Source organism: Diabrotica virgifera, chromosome 6 (assembly GCF_917563875.1).
Source record: "Diabrotica virgifera virgifera chromosome 6, PGI_DIABVI_V3a".
Taxonomy (NCBI): Eukaryota; Metazoa; Arthropoda; class Insecta; order Coleoptera; family Chrysomelidae; genus Diabrotica; species Diabrotica virgifera.
The window spans coordinates 174,844,628-174,866,335 of NC_065448.1; the positions used below are offsets into that span (position 1 = coordinate 174,844,628).

The 21,708-nt window shown below is 32.4% G+C and overlaps 1 protein-coding gene across 1 annotated transcript; it reads right to left on the bottom strand.

The window, feature by feature from the left end:
* Window positions 1-17,712: 17,712 nt before the first annotated feature.
* LOC114329911 (dynein light chain Tctex-type) lies at window positions 17,713-18,369 on the bottom strand. The gene has a single exon (XM_028279185.2). It carries the CDS (start codon window positions 18,189-18,191, stop codon window positions 17,829-17,831), a length of 363 nt encoding a protein of 120 aa, XP_028134986.1. The 5' UTR covers window positions 18,192-18,369; the 3' UTR covers window positions 17,713-17,828.
* Window positions 18,370-21,708: the final 3,339 nt, after the last annotated feature.

Sequence of the window (21,708 nt, forward strand, 5' to 3'; positions counted from 1 at the left end):
AAAGGTAATTAAATTCAGGTTAAGCTTACCCCATCTGGTTGGAGACACAACGATCGAAAAACCAAACCAACGACTTGACGTCTTTACACTCGAGTGGTTGGGATGCATATCTCATCCTCATCTCGTAGGGGAAGAATTTTTGGATTTCAAGTGGTTGAAAGTCCATTTCTTCGCGACACATGTGAATTTCGATAACATGCGAACAAGGAACAACACAGGCGTCGACAAGGAAAAAAAGGGATATGATTTCGAATTATTTAAGCAACCAAATCAATTTTATGGGATTTCCAACAGCGATCATATTTTTCAATTTTATTTTTTTTGCGTTCGGATTACCAGGGTTCGGATTATCGACGCTCTACTGTATACACATTTTTAAAAAGGTACTTACATGTATGAAGTTCTACCATTTCTGGAAGGCCCCGCAGTTGGTTAATAACTCCTTTCTTAATATTGTTCTGAAGTTATATATATTATATCATTCTATCCCAGCTTTAAATTGTGGCATATTTCCCAGTTAGAATAATAAGCTCCTTTATTTCAGAGTCGTCCATCAGTATACCTAAAAAGCATATAATGATACTATATGTTTCGTTTTTAACCATTCGGATACGCAACAATATTATTATTACATCTTAAATTACTCAATTTACTTTTATTTAATACCTAATATATGTACGTACCTTCAAAATATCCGTTAATTTTTAAAATAACACCAATAACTCCAAAATCCATCTCTATGAACATGAACATATCACGCCATCTTGACAAACACTGACGACTAAATCATAAATAGTTAATCTGCGCAATTCTTTTGTGGAAGAAAATCTCTTTGCAAGTAACATTTCGGCATTAATGACAAAGTTTTTATTTTATAACCACAGTTACTACAGAGGGTATTTCTGAAGAATTATTTCTTGTGGTTTAAAATATTTATTTGATTGCAAGAAAATTTCTTGTTCACAAATATAAATATGGATTAACTTAACATTATATTTCTTATACTGCAAAATATTTGTAGTTTTCAATTTAAAAAATAAAAACTTTAGGATAAGAAAATTAAATGTAACCATTAATGCATTTCTTAGTATTGAAGAAATTATCTGAAAGAAATTATTGAGTTGTGTTTAAAAAACTCATTTGTTTATATGTGAACCGGTATGTTTAAGTTAATAGGATATGTTAACTTTTAAGAAATATTTCTCAAAGAAATCGGTGTTTTAGGAGAAAAGAAATTGTTCTCTCGGTGTATCAAACTTTATCAATTTTATACAAGGTATGTAAAAAAATATGAATTGGCTCAAGAGTAAATAAAATACCGTTATTTTTCACAATATTGAAAATTGTGATTATGTAAAGTTGTTTAGAATTAAAACCCGCATGTTCCAATATGTAATTATATCATTATTATTGAAATATTTTGATCTATAAAGGTACTTTATTCTGGATCAAAATTCATCTTTTTGACATACCTACTTTGTAGAAAATTGATCAAATTTGATATAAGATGGTTGTATTTAAGGTTTTAGACCATGCAGAACATTTTACAAAGAATAACTTTTTTTCGTAAAATAATAATAAAAGAGTTATCATAATTGAAATAACTGAAAATAATGTTGGTTGTCCACAATTTAAGAAAAAGTTTCAAATTTTTTTTCCACAACACAAAAATTGTAATACATGTATTTACTAAAACACCAGTATATTTTTTTCACACTTTATTTGCACTTGCACTAATACATAGGTGCGTAACTTGAAAGATTTAGTATCTAACTTCATACTGTCTCTGTGCGCCTAGTCCATAAGTACCGTCGTTTTTATATAAAAATTCACTCTTAACATTCCCGATTGCGCCTAAAGAAGTATAACTTAAAAAAATATAATTTTGTAAAAAAATAAACATTTTGTTTTTATTTTGTCTTTCATCAATGTTCATATTAGTTTCGATTAAGTTATGTTAGGTTTGGTCATGTTACGTTTTAGTCACTATAAAGAATGTTGAGAAAGTAAAGTATTTATAAAGTCAGTTGAAACTTGAAACACCCAAATAAATTGGTTGACGGCAAATATTAAAAGAATATAAATATCATATTACGAGATCTGGGCGCATCATTTATTTTTCTACGGCCGTGCTAAAACAACCACTTTCCCGCACGCATTTCGTTTCCGAAAGTTGCACTTTCCCACACCAGTGCGGGAAAGTAAATTTTTCCGCACTGGTACATATCGGCTAAGACGATCTAGTTAATCTAGTATAATAGTACGTGAGAACGATTGAGGATGTCACTACGTCGGTTTTGGTAAAAATAGATCACAAAAGAATATTTTTGATGAAGAAAATGCGTGACTTGGTAATAGGTATATGTATATCCACAGGGTGAGATGGCTTACTAGGGCGTAGTAGGCCATCTCATCCAATGGACGATGCTGGGAGTTTCAGTAAGTCTAAGATCTAACAGGCTGTATGTTGTTTATTATTTACAACGTACTTTATACATTTTTGAAGTTAGTTCATATTTTTAGCAGAATGATTAGTTTGTGGTTTAGAAATGATGCCATACATTCGAAAAGCAGCAAAGCGAAGTTGGGAAGACAACAATATGAGAGGCGCAATTGAAGCGCAAAAAGGAGAAACGAGGGTATTGAATTAGGTGGTATATAACAAAGCTACATTTAACAAAGAACTGGAACAACAAATAATCGAACATTTACAATTGGTAGTGCGTTTTTTTTGCAATGACTAGAACGGATTTGAGAAAACTTGCTTACCAAATAGCTGTTGCTAAGAAACTTAATAATAAATTTTCTTTTGAAAAAAATGAAACTTTTTTCTGATTCGCTTTTTTTGTGAAACTTTGTGACTCACCCATTTCCTAACGCCCTACACTGTTCTGGATGCACTTATTAACATACCTTATCTTAATCTGATGATTTCGAGTTATTATAAGAATAGACTTTATTGGTACCCCCCTTAACGAATTCACCTGTATTAAGAGTCCATTATATGGTAGGGGTACATTTACAGGGTACAAGGTTTCTCCCCATGTAATTTTCTGACGCGCTCTAGTAACTGCAAAAATCCCCGCTTGGTTTCCCCTACCATAATGTCTGTGATGCAATAAAAAATCGGCTATAATTATTTATTTGCAAGTAAAATCGTGTCTTCAATTTATTATGCCATCTTTTCGACAGGGTTTGGGTGAGATAAATTTTCAAGAACTTTTAAAATTAAATTATTTTTCAAAGAAAAAAATGTGTTAGGCCAGCGTTTCCCAAATGGTGGGTCGCGACCCGGTACCGGGCCACGGACGCAAAATGCCGGGTCGCCTCGCCGTGTCACATCTTGCTTTTTAATACCGCGCTCTGACTGACGCACGCTTTTCCGAGGATCAAAGCTGTAGCACCAGAATGTATTTGGGTGCATTGTAGCACCCACAGAGGCATTAGTTGTCAAAAAAATGCCACTGTTTTTAACCAAATCTATGCAATAGTGTGTAAAACTTATCTTCATAAAATCTTGCCCACTGACCTCTCTGTGTATTCTCTGCTTTGTGCAAAGAAATGGGAAGTGAACATGAACATCTTCCTTTACACTGCGAAGTGCGTTGACTATAAAAAAAATGTTTTTAAAAGACTTATTGAATTGAATGAAGAAATTTCAATGTTTTTATAACAACATCCACCAACGGCTAGGGATGCAATATTTCAATAATTTAAAAACAGTTTTCATGATGACAATAGTTAATCAAGGCAGCCTATCTTTGTGATATGTTTCACCTCTTGAACAATTTAAAAATGACCTTACTAGGTAGCAATGTAACAGTATTTAAAGTACAAGAGAAGGTGGAAGCTGTAACAAAAAAAAAAACTTAATTTGTGGACACGCCGAGCGGAAGCAGAAAATTAGAAAGCTACAAAAAGAGTATAACCTGAATTCATTGCCGAGTGATATTCCAGCGGCTTTCAAGGAACACCTGCTAGAACTGGAGGCAAATCTGAAGGAATATTTTCCCCCCATCCACAGCAACAAAGCATGTATAAGAAATACATTTATAGTAGACGTAGAATCCGAAACAGGACTTCCAGATTTAGCTATTGAGTCAGTAATTGAACTATCGTGTGATTAGGGCACTCAAAGACATATTTGACAAAATACCACTGATAGGTTTTTGGCTGTCTTTATAAAATATATGTTTTTAAAAGCGATAAAGTTTCTAATTCCTTTTGTTACGACCTATAAGGATGAAGCAGGGTTTTCAACACTAGTTTTCCTCAAAAATAAATATAGGAACCGTTTGGAAGTGGAACCGGACCTGAGGATAAAATTAACATCTTTTCCTCCAAACGTGAAGTTTTTAGTTAACCAGAAAAACTGCATACTTCTCAAAAGTAAAAGGGGTATGCAAAAAAATAGTGGGACATGAAGGATAAGCACAAAAATAAACGGGTCAGGGAAAAATAAGTTTGGGAAACACTGCGTTAGGCTGTTTAGATAATCGCTTTTACTATGCTAATAAATCACTATTTGATACAAAATTTGACCACATTCCTCTAGTACAGTCTTTCATTTCCTCCACAATGTGTACCTATTTGCATAATTTTAAGTACAGTTTAAGAATAAGTTGTCTTATAAGTACAGTATGAAAATCTTACAATCGTGAGAACGTCACATGGCGATTGCAAGATTTTCAAACTTGTTCCTATGTTTGGCAAACTGTAAGTAGGAGGACCAATGTCATCTTAATCGATAATATGTAAATCGATATAATAAAATGTTAACGAATAGACAATGAAAATTAAAATATTTATATGATCCTATGACAACTATGTTTATAGCCCAGTAAATCAACGGGAAATATGGCGATACCGTGTAAGTTTCAGGGTCAACTCCGAATGGCATGAAAATTTGGATTTAGGTTCTATACTTACTGTCCACTTCAAAGTTGAATTTGGGTTGTTGGTTGCTCTTACTTGGGGGTGACAGTTATCCCTAGTGGATGGTGAAAACCGGGGGGTTTTAAAATAAGTTCGTAAATGGATAAATTTACTAGTTCTAAGCAACTTTCGTTCTATAGAATTTTTTAACTTAGTCAATACTTTTTGAGTTATTTGCGATTGGAAATGTTTATTTTTCGACAAAAAACGCGTTTCCCGAAGTTTTCGTGCGGATTTTCACAAATAACTCAAAAAGTATTTTATCAAAAAAATATTCTTAGCAAAAATGTAGCATATAAAAAAAATGAAAAATATTTCGGAATTAGTGAAAGTCTATAGACCCAGCAAAACCATAGCTATAGCTTATGAAAAATACGTACTTATTCGTCAAATTCCAAATCGAATATTTCAACGTGAAATAACCAAAATATGAAGCACTTTTCGGGAAACCTCCAATAAAATCTTTTTTAAAGTGCTTAAAAAAGCTTTATTTTTATTTTTTTTAAGCGAGTTACGCTCAAAATAAAGTTGACCCCTTTTTTTGGATTTTTTTTTTTAATCTTCCCCCATTTAGCACCACAAATGAAATTAATCGTTACCGCTTTAAAAACAATTTACTCTACCTATTTATTTATTTTTTAAATGATCTGTAAGTTACACCGGTTTAAAGGGCTTATTTTTGAAAGGGCCTGAATGAGAACAGAGAAAAGAGGACATAGAACCAATTCTATCCATACACTGAGAGACAATCAAGGCCTTATAATAATCGACGATAAAGAACTAACAGAAGAATGGAAAGGGTATTTCAGGGACCTTCTAAACATCATACAGGAAGAACAGCACAAAGAAGAGATCTATATAACAGCAGACATGCCCGTCGAAAATCCCGCTTTTGAAGAAACCCGAAAGGCCTTAAATAAGCTGAAAAATCACAAAGCGACGGGTACGGACGAGATGATATACCAGCAGAATTTCTGAAATATGGTGGAGAAACGCTACATCGCCAAATCCACCAATTAATAACACAGATATGGTTAGAAGAAAGGATACCAGCAAGATGGAAGGAAAACATCATAGTGCCCATCCACAAAAAATGGGACAAAACAAAATGCGCGAATTACAGAGGAATTTCACTCTTAAACACGGGATATAAAATCCTCTCAAACATCATTCTTAGTATACTAGCCCCTTATGCTGAAAATGTCCTAGGAGAATATCAAGCCGGTTTTAGGGCAAACAGATCCCCAATAGATCAACTATTCACGCTGAGACAGCTTCTAGAAAAGGGATGGGAGTATAACAGACCCATACACAATCTCTTCATAGACTTTCGACAGCCATATGACAGCGTAGAAAGAAGCCAAGTATGAAATGCCATGACGGAGTTCTCAATACCAAAGAAACTCATTCGGATGACTAAAGTCTGTATGGAGGGTGGAATATCAAACGTACGTGTAAATAATAAACTGTCTGACAGCTTCGAAATCAACAGTGGACTTAAACAGGGTGATGCGTTATCTCCACTACTTTTTAACCTTGTATTAGAGAAAGCCATGAGGTCGGCCGAAATAAAAACAGAACTGCTATCGGTTTAAGGTCCCAAGTTATTACTAGCATACGCAGATGACATTGATCTTGTTGGAGACTCCATCCTATCCACAAAAGCCATTTTCAACAAGGTGGAAGGAGCAACAAGCGAAGTAGGGCTGAGGATTAATGAAGAGAAGACGAAATATATGTGTATAAATTTCGAAACACCTTCAATTTCGAAAGAGTACAACGTTTTAAGTATCTGGGGGCCGTAATCACAGCTGACAACGATGTTACTGAAGAGATAAAAGACAGAATCCAATCAGCAAATAGCTGTCTATTCGCACTGGATAAGCTTATAAAATCAAACAATCTTACAAGAAATTCCAAGATCAAAATCTATAAATCCATCGTCAGACCTGTACTAACATATGGTTGCGAAACTTGGACCATGACCAAATCAAACGAAGAAAAGCTCAGACGTTTTGAACGAAAAATACTTAGACAAATTTTCGGACCTCACCACGACATTAACAGAAACCAGTATAGGATCAGAACCAACTTCGAATTAAAAGCACTCTACAATGACACCGATATTGTCCAAGAAATTAAATCACAGCGACTAAGATGGGCAGGCCACGTGCACAGACTGCATAACGAGAGACTTGTTAGACTGGTATGGGAGGAGATTCCTACAGGCAAAAGACCACTCGGACGTCCCAGAATGCGATGGAGAGATAACATCCAATCAGACCTCCGAAAAATGAACATTCCATTTGACCCTAGTTTGATGGAAGACTGAACAAATTGGAAGAAAGTTGTATAGTCAGCCAGGACCCACCCAGGGTTCTAGCGCTACGAGATGATGATGATGAGTCACTAATTACAAGTGTACCTATGCAAAATATGAACAACCATATCTTAACCAATTTTTGTCTTACAGAAAAACCAAAAACTAGTTTATTGAAGCAAAACCTACATTTTTCCAATATTTTGGAAACTTATTTCCTTTTTAATATAAAACCAATGTTTTTCAAAAATAAGCACTTCCAACCGGTTAAACTCACATATCGTACAAACAATACACAATATAAAGTAAAATGGTAATGCAGTAATGATTAATTTTAATTAGGGTGCTAAATAGGGGGAGATTTTCGTGATTTTTTTTACAAAAAAAAATGAACCAACTTTCTTTTGAGCGTAACTCGCTTAGTTTTAATGCTAGAGACTTTTATGAAAAACAAAATTAAGCTTTTTTTAAACACTTTTAAAAAATTTTAATAATTTTTTCCCGAAAATTGCTTCATTTTTTGGTTATTTCACATTGAAATATTCGATTTGGAATTTGAAGAATAAGAACGCATTTTTCATGATGAGCTACAACCTTGCTTTTACTGGGTCTATTATAGACTGCCTGAACACACATTTTTTTTTTGGTTTTTTTATAAGCTATATTTTTGCTAAGAATATTTTTTCGGTAAAATACTTACTTCTTGAACTATTTGCGAAAAACAACCCGAGAAAAAGTGTTTTTTTTTTGTCGACAAATAAACACTTTCAATCGCAAATAACTCGAAAAGTATTGACTTGGTTAAAAAACTCTATAGAACAAAAGTTGTTTAGAATTAGTTATTTTATCCATTTCCGGATTTATTTTAAACGTATATTTTTTCACACCCGATGAGAGGTAACTGTTACCCCCTGCTACCCCGCGCTGGTAAAAGCAATCAATGACGTTCATTTCGTTCAAAACGTTCATTTAATTACTGAGCTAATATAGTAGAAGATAATTTAATTTTTAAATCTATCATGCATATTTTGTTGAACATCAATTAAAATATTATCCAAATGTTTTAACTGTTTACATATCCTTGACCTTTCATATTCACATAATTTAGTAATTGCTGTCTATGCTATAAACAAGTTTTGTTTGATTAAAAAAAAAAGAATCACTTACTTAAAAAACACACTAAGGGAAAACTTATATTGTTTGATTGCCAAAAGATGAAATAAAACAATAAAAATATAATTACATAACAAAATAAAGCTGAAGGGCGCCTATGCTAGTCTAGTTTTGCAGGTGGGCACCCTATACTTACTTCAGAATTGGGACGGGACTGATGAAAACTGATGTTTATGAAAGAGAACAATTTGTGACTTTTCCACATTTAGATATTAGACCACTCATCAGCGGTGAAAAACTGTAAAACCGTGGAATTTTGAGAATCAACACCGATTTTAATGAAAATTTGGGTTTAAGCTCTGTTGACACTCTTCTTCAAAATCTACCCTATGCCGAACTGCGCTTTTGCCCTGGGGGTGAAAGTGAAAACAACCCCTTCTAGGAATGACAATTTTTTAATCAAAATAACTATGGAAATCGCTAGAGTGATCAATTCTGAGTAAATATTGTTCTATAATTTTTTTTGTAAAATTGACACTTTCCTAGTTATTTACGATTGAAGATAGGTATGCATTTTTCATTGAAAAAACTCACGTTTTATAACAGTTTTTCATGAATAACTTAAACAAATTTAATTTTATAGAAAAAATCAATAAAAATGAAATTGTGGCTAATAAAAAAACAAAGAAATTCGCGTCTGAAAGATCTATGTAAACCCAATAGCAACTGAGTTATTGCTCTTTAAAGGATGGTTATTTTCGAAGAACATCGAAATGGAGAACCTTTAATCTCAAAAAACTCGAATGTGGTGCAATTTTTTGGGAAAACTTAAGAGACATCTTTTAAAGTTCAATAAAAAATCTTTGAAATAAGCTCTGATAAAAGTTTTTTGCATAAGAACTGACTGACTTATGACGAAAATAAAGTCGCTCTCTGCTTTTTTCTTTTTGAAATGTAAAAATTAAACCCTCGTCGTTACAATTCTAATAGAAATGAATAGTTTCCCACTTGAAATTCACTTTATTTAAGTATAGTTGATACGCTCTATGTGATTCGACCGGTTTGGAATTCTTATTTAGAAAAAAAATAGTTGATTAAATCGTAAACGACATTATTTTAATTAAAAAAAGTGCATTTTTCTTAAATAAACCTAAAAGTATTCATGATACAAAAACAAAAAAAAAACAAAATTTTCAGTAAAAAAAATTCTATAATTAATATTTGAAAAAATTTTTCATAATATCATGAACACTATTAGATTTATTTAAGAAAAATGCACTTTTTTAATTATAAAAATGTCATTTTCGATTTAATCAACTATTTTATCTAAACAAAGCATTCCAAACCGGCCAAATCACATGGATCGTATCAATTATAGCTAAATAAAGTTAATTTCAAGTGGGAAGCTATTCATTTCTATTAGGATTGTAACGAGGAGGGTTTAATTTTTACATTTAAAAAAGAAAAAAGCAGAGAGCGACTTTATTTTCGTCATAAGTCAGTCAGTTCTTATGTATACCCTATTCCACGAACATACGCCTGTTTTGGATTACTTCGACAACGAATATTTTACTGTGCAAAATAAGAAGAACGAAAGTAAATTGCAAATTACATTGTTGTTTATTGGAATAATTATTAGCGCCATTTACTTTCGTACTTCTTATGTTGCACAGTAAAATATTCATTGTCGAAGTAATCCAAAACAGGCGTATGTTCGTGGAATGGCCCATAAACAACTTTTATTAGAGCTTATTTGAAAGGTTTTTTTAATGAACTTTAAAATATGTCTCCTAAGTTTTCCCAAAAAATTGCACCACATTCGAGTTATTTGAGATTAAAAGTTCTCTATTTTGATGTTCTTCGAAAATAACCATCCTTTAAAGTTATTGGATTTACATAGTTCTTTCAGACGCGAATCTCTTTGGTTTTTTATTAGCTACAATTTTATTCTTAATGATTTTTTCTATAAAATTAAATTTTTTTAAGTTATTCATGAAAAACAGTTATAAAACGTGAGTTTTTTCAATGAAAAATGCATAGTTTCAATCGCAAATAACTAGGAAAGTGTCAATTTTACAAAAAAAAATTATGGAACAAAATTTACTCAGAATTGGTCCCTGTCCCTCTATCGATATCCATAGTTATTTTGATTAAAAAAATTTCATCCCCTAGATGGGGTTGTTTTCACCCCCAGGGCAAAAGTGCAGTACGGCATAAGGTAGATTTTAACAAAGGTTATAATTACTATCTACCTAAATCCAAATTTTCAAGGAAATCGACCTTGATTCTCAAAATTCCATGAAAAAATGGCTGTTGATTGGACTAATATGTTGTCAAACCAAGAACACAACAATAACAAACAACATAAAGAATTTAAACTTATCTTTACCATTTTTTGCTTCAGAAGTCAAATGTTGTAAGTCACATTCTTCCTAAAAATGACTATGAGATGTAACACAAATTGTTATACAGGGTGGGCCAAAAATAGTCCATCTCGATATTTGGCAGTAGTTATTAGATTTTAAGGAAATGCCGAAACAGGTCGATTGTTATTTTTACATTGCAATTTTTGGCATATATTTCATACTAGTGAAGTCATCCATCAGAGCGTGATGATGTAATCGATGATTTTTTTAATGGGAATAGAGGTAGTGTGGTAGCTCATTTGAAAGGATGTTCAATTCTCTATTAAGTAAAATAAACATTAATATCATTATTTATCATTGATCAAAAAAATATTTTTTAAATTAAATTAATTGACGCAAAACGAAGAATGTATGTAATTTATTTAACTCAAAATACATTGTACTGCTGTCAGAAAATGGAAAAGAAATGTTTATTTCACAAATAAACATTTCTTTTGGCTTAAATATTAAATCACAAACAGCCTACCACCTACCTCTTGGCAGTTTAAACATTTAATTAAGCGAAAAGCAATGTTTATTTGCCAAATAAATATTTTTTTATTTAACAAATAAACATTTCTTTTCACTTAAATTAAATCACAAACAGCCTCCCACCTTTCTCTTGACAGTTTGAACATTTAATTTAAGCGAAAAGCAATGTTTATTTGCCAAATAAACAATTTTTTCTATTTTCTGACAGCAATAGAATGTATTTTGAGTTAAATAAATTATATAGGTACATTCTTCTTTTTACGTCAATTAATTTAATTCAAAAATTATTTTTTTGGCCACCCTGTATAAATAATGGAATCAATGTTTATATTACTGAATAGAGAATTGAACTTTTCAAATGAGCTACCCCACACGACCCCTATTCCCATTTAAAAACACATCATCGATTGCATCATCACGCCCAAATGGATGACATCACTAGTATGAAATTTGTATAAAAAAATTGTAATTTAAAAATAAAAATCTATCTGTTTCGGCATTTCCTTAAAATCTAATAACTACTGCCAAATATCGAGGTGGACTCTTTTCTTTGGCCCATCCTGTATATAATACTTTCCTTGTTTGTATTTATGTATACAGGGTGTCCAGAAACTCTACCGACAAACGAAGACAGGAGATTCCTTAGATAATTTTAAGACAATTTAACCCAATTCACCTAGTTCGAAAATGCTTCCTAAGGGAGCTACAGCTCTTTGAAGATGGCGTCTGATAATTAGTTTTCCTTAAATATCTCTAGAATGCTTCTATTTAGAAAAACGAAAATTGCTACACTTATTTATCTTCCAAAGATAAATCGATTCTTTCCATTGCAAATTTCTATTACCAGTCATAGGTGTCCGTTTTGGGTACGGCAATAGTTATATTATCTCGTAACTCTTTTGTTTTTAATTTTTAAGCATTTTTGAGTCTGGATTATTAAAACGTAAGGTATTATAGTACGAAAAGGTACTCTTTCTTTAAGTCGATAGGATACACCGTTTTCTAGAAAAATCGATTTGAAAATTTTTCGTTTTTTGAATATTAAAAAAAAATTTCCAAAAAAAACTATTTATAAAAACGAAAACTGGTACGTTTATTTATTTTTTAGAGATAAATCGATTTCATTAATTGCGAATTTCGAGTACCGGTCATATGCGTCCGTTTTGGGTAAGTCAACGGTTATTTTATCACATAAATTTTTTGTCTTTAATTTTTAAGAATTTTTGACACAAGATTATTAAATTATGAGGTATTCTAGCACTACAAGTTACTCTTGCTTTAAGTTAGTAAAATACACCGTTTTTTTAAACATTTTTTTTATTTTTTTTTTTCAAATTCAGGGAACGAACAATTTTCAAATTGATTTTTCTAGAAAACGGTGTGTTCTACCGATTTAAAGTAAGAGTACCTTTTAGTACTAGAATACCTCACAATTTAATAATCCAGTATCAAAAATGCTACAAAGTTAAACACAAAAAAGTTATGCTATAAAATAACCGTTGCCACACCCAAAACGGACGCCTATGACTGATACTAGAAATTCACAATGGATGGAATCGATTTAACCCTATATTGCATGCATTTTAAATATGCAAACTAAAAATGTTTTTTTCATTTTACATGGCTTTAATCATGAACATAAATGTTTCCTTAATTTAATTTTTGAGTCGGCCCCCCTTTTTTGGAAAATTCGTAATGTGTACTGTAAGCAACAATATGCAATTAAACTACATTAATCAGATAAAACAAAAATTTTGTATCCCCACTTTTTCGGGTTTTTTTGGATCACTGCTTCTTCCTTTGAAAGGAACAATTTGTTCATCTATTGACAAGAACTCTCCAAGGGGAATTGTAGAACATACTTCGTTCACTTTAGTGATCAACGATCTTATTTTCTATGAATATTCATAATGTGGAGATTATTTAGATGGTTCTCTAGTATTGTCGCTCATAGTAATTTTTTATAGCCTCAAATTGATTCACAGACATTATATCGGCTACTTGGGTAATCCTCGTTTTTGGATTCCAAAACATTGGTTGTTGCGGTAGTTTATATATAGGTAGACATGTAGCATGACATACCAATAAATTGTTCAATTTCATTTTTTGTTACACCGGTGGCTTATTTGGACTTTGTTGAATACTATATAAATTTGACTGCTCTATTAGAGTTCCAATCAACTCGTCATCAAAAAATTTAGTAAAGTATTCTATTGGTTTTTTTATTTCGTTTGTCGTAGGTACATTACCTTTCCACTTCGGAATAGGTAATGCAATTTTTGTTTTACAAAAATAGGTTTTGTACAAGCAGGATTTGTTTTACTGTCATCAGAATCATCTGGAAATGGTCTTATAACAACATTTTCATTTCTGTTACTCCGATTTCCACAGAATCGATTTACACTAACTTCAGATAGTTCCATGATTCAATTGCATAAAGTTGCCTCAAAGCAACACCTGTTTACAACTTGATTTGTGATTCTTATTTTATATTTACAATTATAAAATTACTAGGAATTACTTCCCTCACATAAGCTTATTACAAAAAGTAACCAATTTTACGTTCAAAAATGGTGTACAACAAGAAAACAAGTTAAAAGATCTTCTACCTCTCGCTTATAACACACGACTGGCAACGCCCGCGAACTTTTGGCGCGAAAACTTGTCTTGACATAATGACGTAGAAGTTTGCGCGATTACATAGATAGAATGTATCTTTCAGAACACAATATGCAGTTTAAATTCACTTAATAATTAAAGGTTAGTTTTCTAACGGCAATTAATTTTGGTGTTGCCTTAAAGCAACGCTATGCAATATAGGGTTAACTCTGGAAGATAAATATGTGTACCAATTTTTGTTTTTCTAACTAAAAGCGTTCTGGAGGTATTTAAGAAAAACTAGTTAAAAGACGCCATCTTCAAAGAGCTCTAGCTCCCTTAGAAAGCATTTTCGGACTAGAACATGTCTTCGTGTGTCGGTAGAGTTTCTGGACACCCTGTATAATACTTAATAAGTATTAATAAGTATATAATATATTATGATCAATAGGTAAAGACGGTTTATCTATTTTTAATGACTACTTATTTTTCTTCAACTACTTTCAGAAACATCTTATCTCATTTTAAACATTTATTGACTTACACCGATTGGCTTCGGAGGCATCGATATATTAATAACTAGACTAATAAAAATTAATTTAAAAATAATAATGATACTGATGGCACAGATTATATTATATTGCAAGCCCATAAACTGATACTAAGCAGAACATTGTTTTATTTTCCCAACAAACAGTACAACCTTCATCACTATTGTTGTCCCAATAATAACTTGCAGAGTGCAAACCAGCTCTGTTCGTCTGCATTATGGTACAGGTTATAATGTACTTGTAGGGCTTCATAAGTTTTGTTAGTTCAGCAGGACTGAAAATCACGTTGCAGGGTTCAAAAGTTGCAGTTAGTGTAGATGGAGAACTGACATCCCTATTTGACATCAAGGTGGGAATGAGACGCACTATCAACCAAATTCTTGAGGTCATCAGAAAAACCAATATAACCGGCCATATTAATACCAAAACAGTACAAGTTACTGCATATGCAGATGATGTAGCTATGATTAGTAGGAGGAAGCAATGACTAATGAAAGCGGTCAAGGAAATTGATCCTGAAGCACAAATAAGAGGGCTTAAAATAAATGAAACAGAAATGAGGTACATGACATCAAAAAAACACCTGACAATGAAAATAATATCATAATAGACACAACTATACTATTGAACATGTGGATGCCTTCCAGACACTTAGGCGATCTGAAAAATACCATACTTAATGGATCTTACTCCATTAATAACAAAGATACTGGGTGTTTTATCTATTTTGCCATTTTCTTAATTGGTTCATAACTTTTTGACCACACTGTATATTTATTTTATATTTGGCACGCAAATATCATTTAAGGCGTACAATAAATTAATTTATTTACAATTGTAAAAAATCCAGGTCCGGCTTAAAAAATATTGGAAAAATGTTCCGACCCCAAAACAACACCCTGTACATTAAATTTTTTTAAAATGGATTTTTCAGTTAAAAAGAGAATAAAAAACTAAATTCAGTGGTATACTTTGAATTTTTGGCAAAATGATTTTTCTGGTGAAATTTGGAATTTGAATTCTGAAATTAAGTGAATTGCGAGAGCTCTAAGTAGAAAAAAATTGAAATACAGCTTACAACTTGTCAACCACACTGTATATTGATTTTATAATTAACACGCAAATATTCTTTTAGGTGTCGAGTCAATTAATTTAATTACAATTATAATAAATCCAGGTCCGGATTAAAAAATATTGTATAAATGTTCCAACCCAAAAAAACACCTTGTATATTAAATTTTTTTAAAATGGATTTTGCATTTGAAAAGAGGATGAAAAACAAAATTAGTGGTATACTTTGAATTTTCGTCAAAATGATTTTTCTGGTAAAAATTTGAATTTGAATTCTGAAATTATGTGAATTTAGCTCCAAGTAAAATAAATTAAAATATGACTTAATTTTAATTAATACCATTATTTAATCTAAATTGGTAAAATATTAACATTTGCACACATAACAATATTTTTTGATGACCCCTGCTGTGGCTCAGTGGTAAGAGCGCCTACCTTTGGATCGAAAGGTCCGAATGGTCGTGAGTTCGAATCTCACCAGGGTCAGAAATTTTTCGTTCATTATAAAGTAATAAATGAAAATAGTTTCTGTCCTTGTGGGATCGGTACTCACTGCAGGGACCGCAGACGTTCGGATACAATTACTGTCTCTTTGCAAAGACAATGACGTCGACTTTGCAATGTAACAAGACACTTACTCAACACACACAGTACACATGACGCTAGGTACCTAACTACAAAAATTTACCGTACCTACATATAAAAAAAAATAATTTTTGATGGTGGTAATTTTGAATAAGTACTTTAGTTTTGAATAGTGATTATGCTGCAAATTTTCGCTGTTTTGTTATAATTTTTAGCTATTTTGTTGATTAAAGTGATGTATTCTTTATTGACCCTTTATTATTTATTCATTATTTAAAGATGAATACTCGACAAAAACTATTTTTCACATAATACAAAAACACTAAAATATTAACATTTTACCAATTTAGATTAAATAATGGTATTAATTAATTAAAATTAAGTCGCATTTTAATTTTTTCTACAAGAGCTCTCGCAATTGACATGATTTCAGAATTCAAATTCAAAATTTTACCAGAAAAATCATTTTGTCGAAAATTCAAAGTATACCACTAATTTTGTTTTTCATCCTCTTTTCAAATGCGAAATCCATTTTAAAGAAAATATACAAGGTGTTTCTTTGGATCGGAATATTTACACAATATTTTTTAAACCGGACCTAGATTTTTTATAATTGTAAATAAATTAATTGATTGGACACCTAAAAGAATATTAGCATGTTAAATATAAAATCAATATACAGTGAGGTTGACAAGTTGTAAGCTGTATTTCAATTTTTTTCTACTTCACTTAATTTCCGAATTCAAATTCAAAATTTCACCAGAAAAATCATTTTGCCGAAAATTAAAATTATACCACTGAATTTAGTTTTTCATCCTCTTTTCAACTGAAAAATCCATTTTAAAAAAATTTAATGTACAGGGTGTTGTTTTGGGGTCGGAATATTTTTCCAATATTTTTTAATCCGGATCTTAATTTTTTACAATTGTAAATAAACTAATTTATTGTACACCTTAAATGATATTTGCGTGCCAAATATAAAATAAATATACAGTGTGGTTAAAAAGTTATGAACCAATTAAGAAAATGGCAAAATAGATAAAACACCCAGTATCTTTGTTATTAATGGAGTAAGATCCATTAAGTACGGTATTTTTGAGATCACCTAAGTGTCCTATTTCTACAGTTAACGTATGTTACTTTCCCAATGAAACACCCTGTATATTAAGTATGCTAATAAAAGATTAATGACATCAAAATTATTAGTCAAAAGAACCAAAATGGCTATGTACAGAACATTGATTAGACCCGTAGTAACCTATGGTTGTGAAACCTATGTAATGACAAAAAAAGATGAAGCTCAACTCAGGACATTCAACAGGAAGGTACTGAGAAAAGCATATGGCCCGGTGCAAGAGGAACCATGGAAACACATGGAGAATCAGTAGAAACGACAAGGTTAATGAATTGAATGAAGGGTATGATTATTGTAAAGAAAATATTGCAAAGGAAGCTGATAGGGAGGCAAAAAAATCAAAGGCCCAGAACGAGATGGTTGGATGACGGATGACATGGAAGATGACCTGAAAACCATTAGAAAACTCTCTTTTTCATGAGTGTCTAAGATCAGGAAATTTAAACTTACATTCACTGTTTCTACATATAAAATGGAATTGTTCGGAAAGGTAAAAAAGAGATGCACTTAACACAGACTTATTGAATTATATTAATAACTAGAGTAATAAAAATTAATTTATAAATAATAATGATACTGTATTAATAAGGCAAACATTTCTAATGGTCTAGTCACAGATTATATTATATTGCGAGCCCATAGACTGATACTATGCAGAACATTGTTTTATTCTCCCAACGAACAGTACAACTTCCATCAGTATTGTTGTCCCAATAGCAAGAACTTGCGGTGTGCAAACCAGCTCCATTCTTCTGCATTATGGTACAGGTTACAATGTACTTATAGGGCTTCATAAGTTTTGTTAGTTCAGCTGTGCAGGATTCAACGACTTCAGTCGTCCAATTGTTTACCTTGTTTTGTTGGTACCCGTTTCCGCCTATTACAGTTTCAATGGCATCTTTAATTATTTTACTGACATCGTCTACAACAAATTGACCTTCCTCTTGTAGATCTTGATCTACCAGTTCTTGCGGTGACTTCTCCATTGATATGTTGTTTAGTGAATATGATAAAGCGGCTTTTCTGTTGGACTCGGTTAATGCTCACTCTTAATTTAAGATACTGGATATATTAATAAATAAAATCAATAATTTTCCAAGTGCAACTGACTTACAGAGATTGTTATTATTTGACAAATGACATGTCATTAATGATTTATGATTCATCTGTTCTTCTTTTCAATGTCAAGAAAACATGGACTTCATACATATAGTTATTCAATTAAGATAAGTCAAGATACATATTCCAATTTAAAAGATTTGACAAATACGTCTCCCAATATCTGGGTTTTAGCCAGAGAACAACAACCACCTACTTATTATCAGATCTTGAATTTTCTCCATACCATGGTCGCCTTTATTTGAATCTGATATGGGAGAGAGGATAACCCTCCCACATCACTGATTTGAATAGACCACCGTCTTCAATGTGGCAACACTGACGAGCTGTCAAATAGAGGGCCTAAGTCAACAATATAAAAAATACATACTCGCATACATACTTTTTGGAAATCATGATTTGGGATTTACAATGTATATACATTGTAAATTATGATTTGGGAGTGGTCCTAATAGCATTTAACGTGTCTTGGTTTGTTTATTTATACTGCACCTTGATTGTAAATTTAGTATAATTCACAAACCATACATACTCATAGACACAAACCATACATACTCAATGTATGGTTTGTGGTATAATTACTTATAAATAATATAATATTGATCCGAATATCGCGAACTCAATCGCCTATAGGTGGCAGTGCAGTTGCATGAAAATGGCCGATGTAATTGGGATAACGTATTTTTCTATAATTAATATTGTTATTGATGTAATTAATTAATATAAATAAATTATTAATTAAATGAACACATCCGACAAGCTTCCAAACGACGTTCATACATAGGTTAACGCACCGATGATTGGTTTATATTTTCATCCCAATTCCTCTAGTTCCAAATAAGCGGCAGCACCCTCGCTTGAGCTCGCGATATTCGGAAGAATACAATTATTTTAAAGAGCTTTATTTGATTACATATTAACACAAATATCATTTATTTGGCTTAGATAATAGACACAGTCATTAGTATCATGAAGGTGACATATAAAAGTAGTTTAAAAGGTGATTAAAATTAAACTCATATTAATGAAATGTCTTGAGCACTTTGAAGTTTAGATATTTTTCTTTGTTCACTTTTCTTTCTTATCACTGTTGTCTTTGGTTTGTCTTTTGTCAGACTATATTTTATCTTGAATTAATTTAGTATAATTATTAATAAAAATATTAGCTAAAATAGGTAAGGTCAGGTGGGGAAAGCGTGTATATTAGGGGCAAGTGTGTAAAGTCAAAATATATTTTAATATAGTTATATACTAGCGTCACCATCTATGGCTACAAATGCTTACAAGGTCAACTGAAACCAAGATTCGCTTTGCTTTTATTTAACTAGAAAATTGTCATTCTGTCTGAACCTAACGTTAAATGCGAAACGTGCCATTTAAAATCAGGTACCATCGGCATTCTGTGTTAAATTTTAAAACTATTTTTGCCCTATTAAAGTACACACTTACCCAGATTCCATTTCTATTGATTCATGGCTAAAAATAAATCGTAAGAGATCCATACTTACTTTAATATTCCTACTCCTTTTTTCGTAACTTCAGCAGCTGAGAAAGCGGCGCCTGCAACTGTAGGAGCAGCAGAAAATTTACTGAAATTCTAAATACATTCTTTGATGGACCTGCAGTCCTGCCTTCCTTCGAGTAAACAGTACTAGCAGCAATGGCCAACAAGTTCATGAAGGCATTATATTCCAAGAGCTGGGAGCGGATTTTGCTCGTGATAAGTAATATAGGAAAACTATACGGGGATATGTTGAATAAGTTGTGTACATGACTTTCCCCAACGAGCGGAAACCAGAGTGGTGGAAGAGGGTAGTTATAAGGGGTCAAAGTCGCGGTTTTTATTATTTTTTTTGTGACGCTCGTGATAAAGATGCACCAAAATTTGAAAATAAGTAGATCATGACATAACTAAGTAAAATCTCCAGGGACGGAACACTGCATAGGGGACAAATGATGTGCTGCGTCACAAAAGAAAATAATAAAAACTGCAAATTTGACCCCTTAAAACTACCCTTGTCCCCAACTCTGGAGGTTATGCTTAGTTACGTCATGATCTACTTACTTCCAAATTTTGGTTCACTATCTCGATCACGAACGTCACAAAAAACCCCTTATAATTTTTATATTCACCCCTGCCCCCGCCCATTTGTCGGCCACGCAGCGTTCCGCCCCTGGAGATTTTACTTGGCCGTCATGACCTACTTATTCCCAAATTTTGGTGCACTATCTCGATCATGACTCCAAACTTTAAAGTCCGAATAGCTATGATGATTGCCGACCTCCGTCTCGGAGATGGCACTTGAAGATCTCGATCATGAGAGTCACAAAAAAAAAACAATAAAAACCGCGATTTTGACCCCGTATCACTACCCTCGTCCCCCACTCTGGTTTCCGCCTCTGGGGATTTTACTTAGTTATGTCATGGTCTACTTATTCCCAAATTTTGGTGCACTATCTCAATCACGAACGTCACAAAAAACCCCTTATAATTTTTATATTCACCCTTGCCCCCCCTTTGTCGGCCACACAGCGTTCCTCTCTCTATCTCGATCATGAGCGTCACCCAAAAAAAATAAAATCCGCGACTTTGATCCCTTATAACTACCCTCGTCCCCCACTCTGGTTTCCGCCCGTTGGGGAAAGTCATGTACACAACTAATTCAACAGATCACCGCATAGTTTTTCCATATTACTTATCACGAGCAAAATCCGCTTCTATCTCTCCGACTATGGACATCCTAAGTCCTGACGTCACAAAATTGGGAGGAGCTTATATTTGACTCCAAACAATTTTGTTTATAATGTTAAACTCATAAGGAATTTTTAATTTATTGTTTACGTGATTTGTGTGACAAAATAAGACTTTTAATTTAGGTATTTAGTTAAAGAAACGTGTCAATTAAGAGATTTTTATTCGTTTTTGCCCAGGTGAGATAATTTAATGCAATGATTAGAACGTAAATAGTTTGAAGGTTATGTTTATTTTCAATCACTAAGGAATAAAAACCACCTGATCAAAAAGGAATAAAAATCTCTTAATTAACACGTTTCTTTAACGAAATACCTAAATGAAGTTTTAATTTGCCACACAAAGCACATAAATGAAAAAATCCTTATGACCATTTAACGTTACAAACAAAATTGTTTGGAGTCAATATAGGCTCCTCCCAAATTTTGTGACATTTGTGACGTCAGACTTAGGCTGTCCATTAGCAATTTCGTGTAGAGGAGAAACAAGAGTTGGATATACAATGGACAAATTGTAGCCAATTTACATTTTATTATTTACTCCCGCCAAAAAATTTTTACTTTAAACCTTTGAGTTTAATGCCCAAACTTGCAGAAACAAGCTCTAGTGAGTGCTTCTACGCAGGTGCTCTG

What these genes read in the sequence shown, in the direction of transcription:
- LOC114329911 (XM_028279185.2), bottom strand. Translation starts at nt 18,191, where the DNA reads ATGGAGAAGTCACCGCAAGAACTGGTAGATCAAGATCTACAAGAGGAA.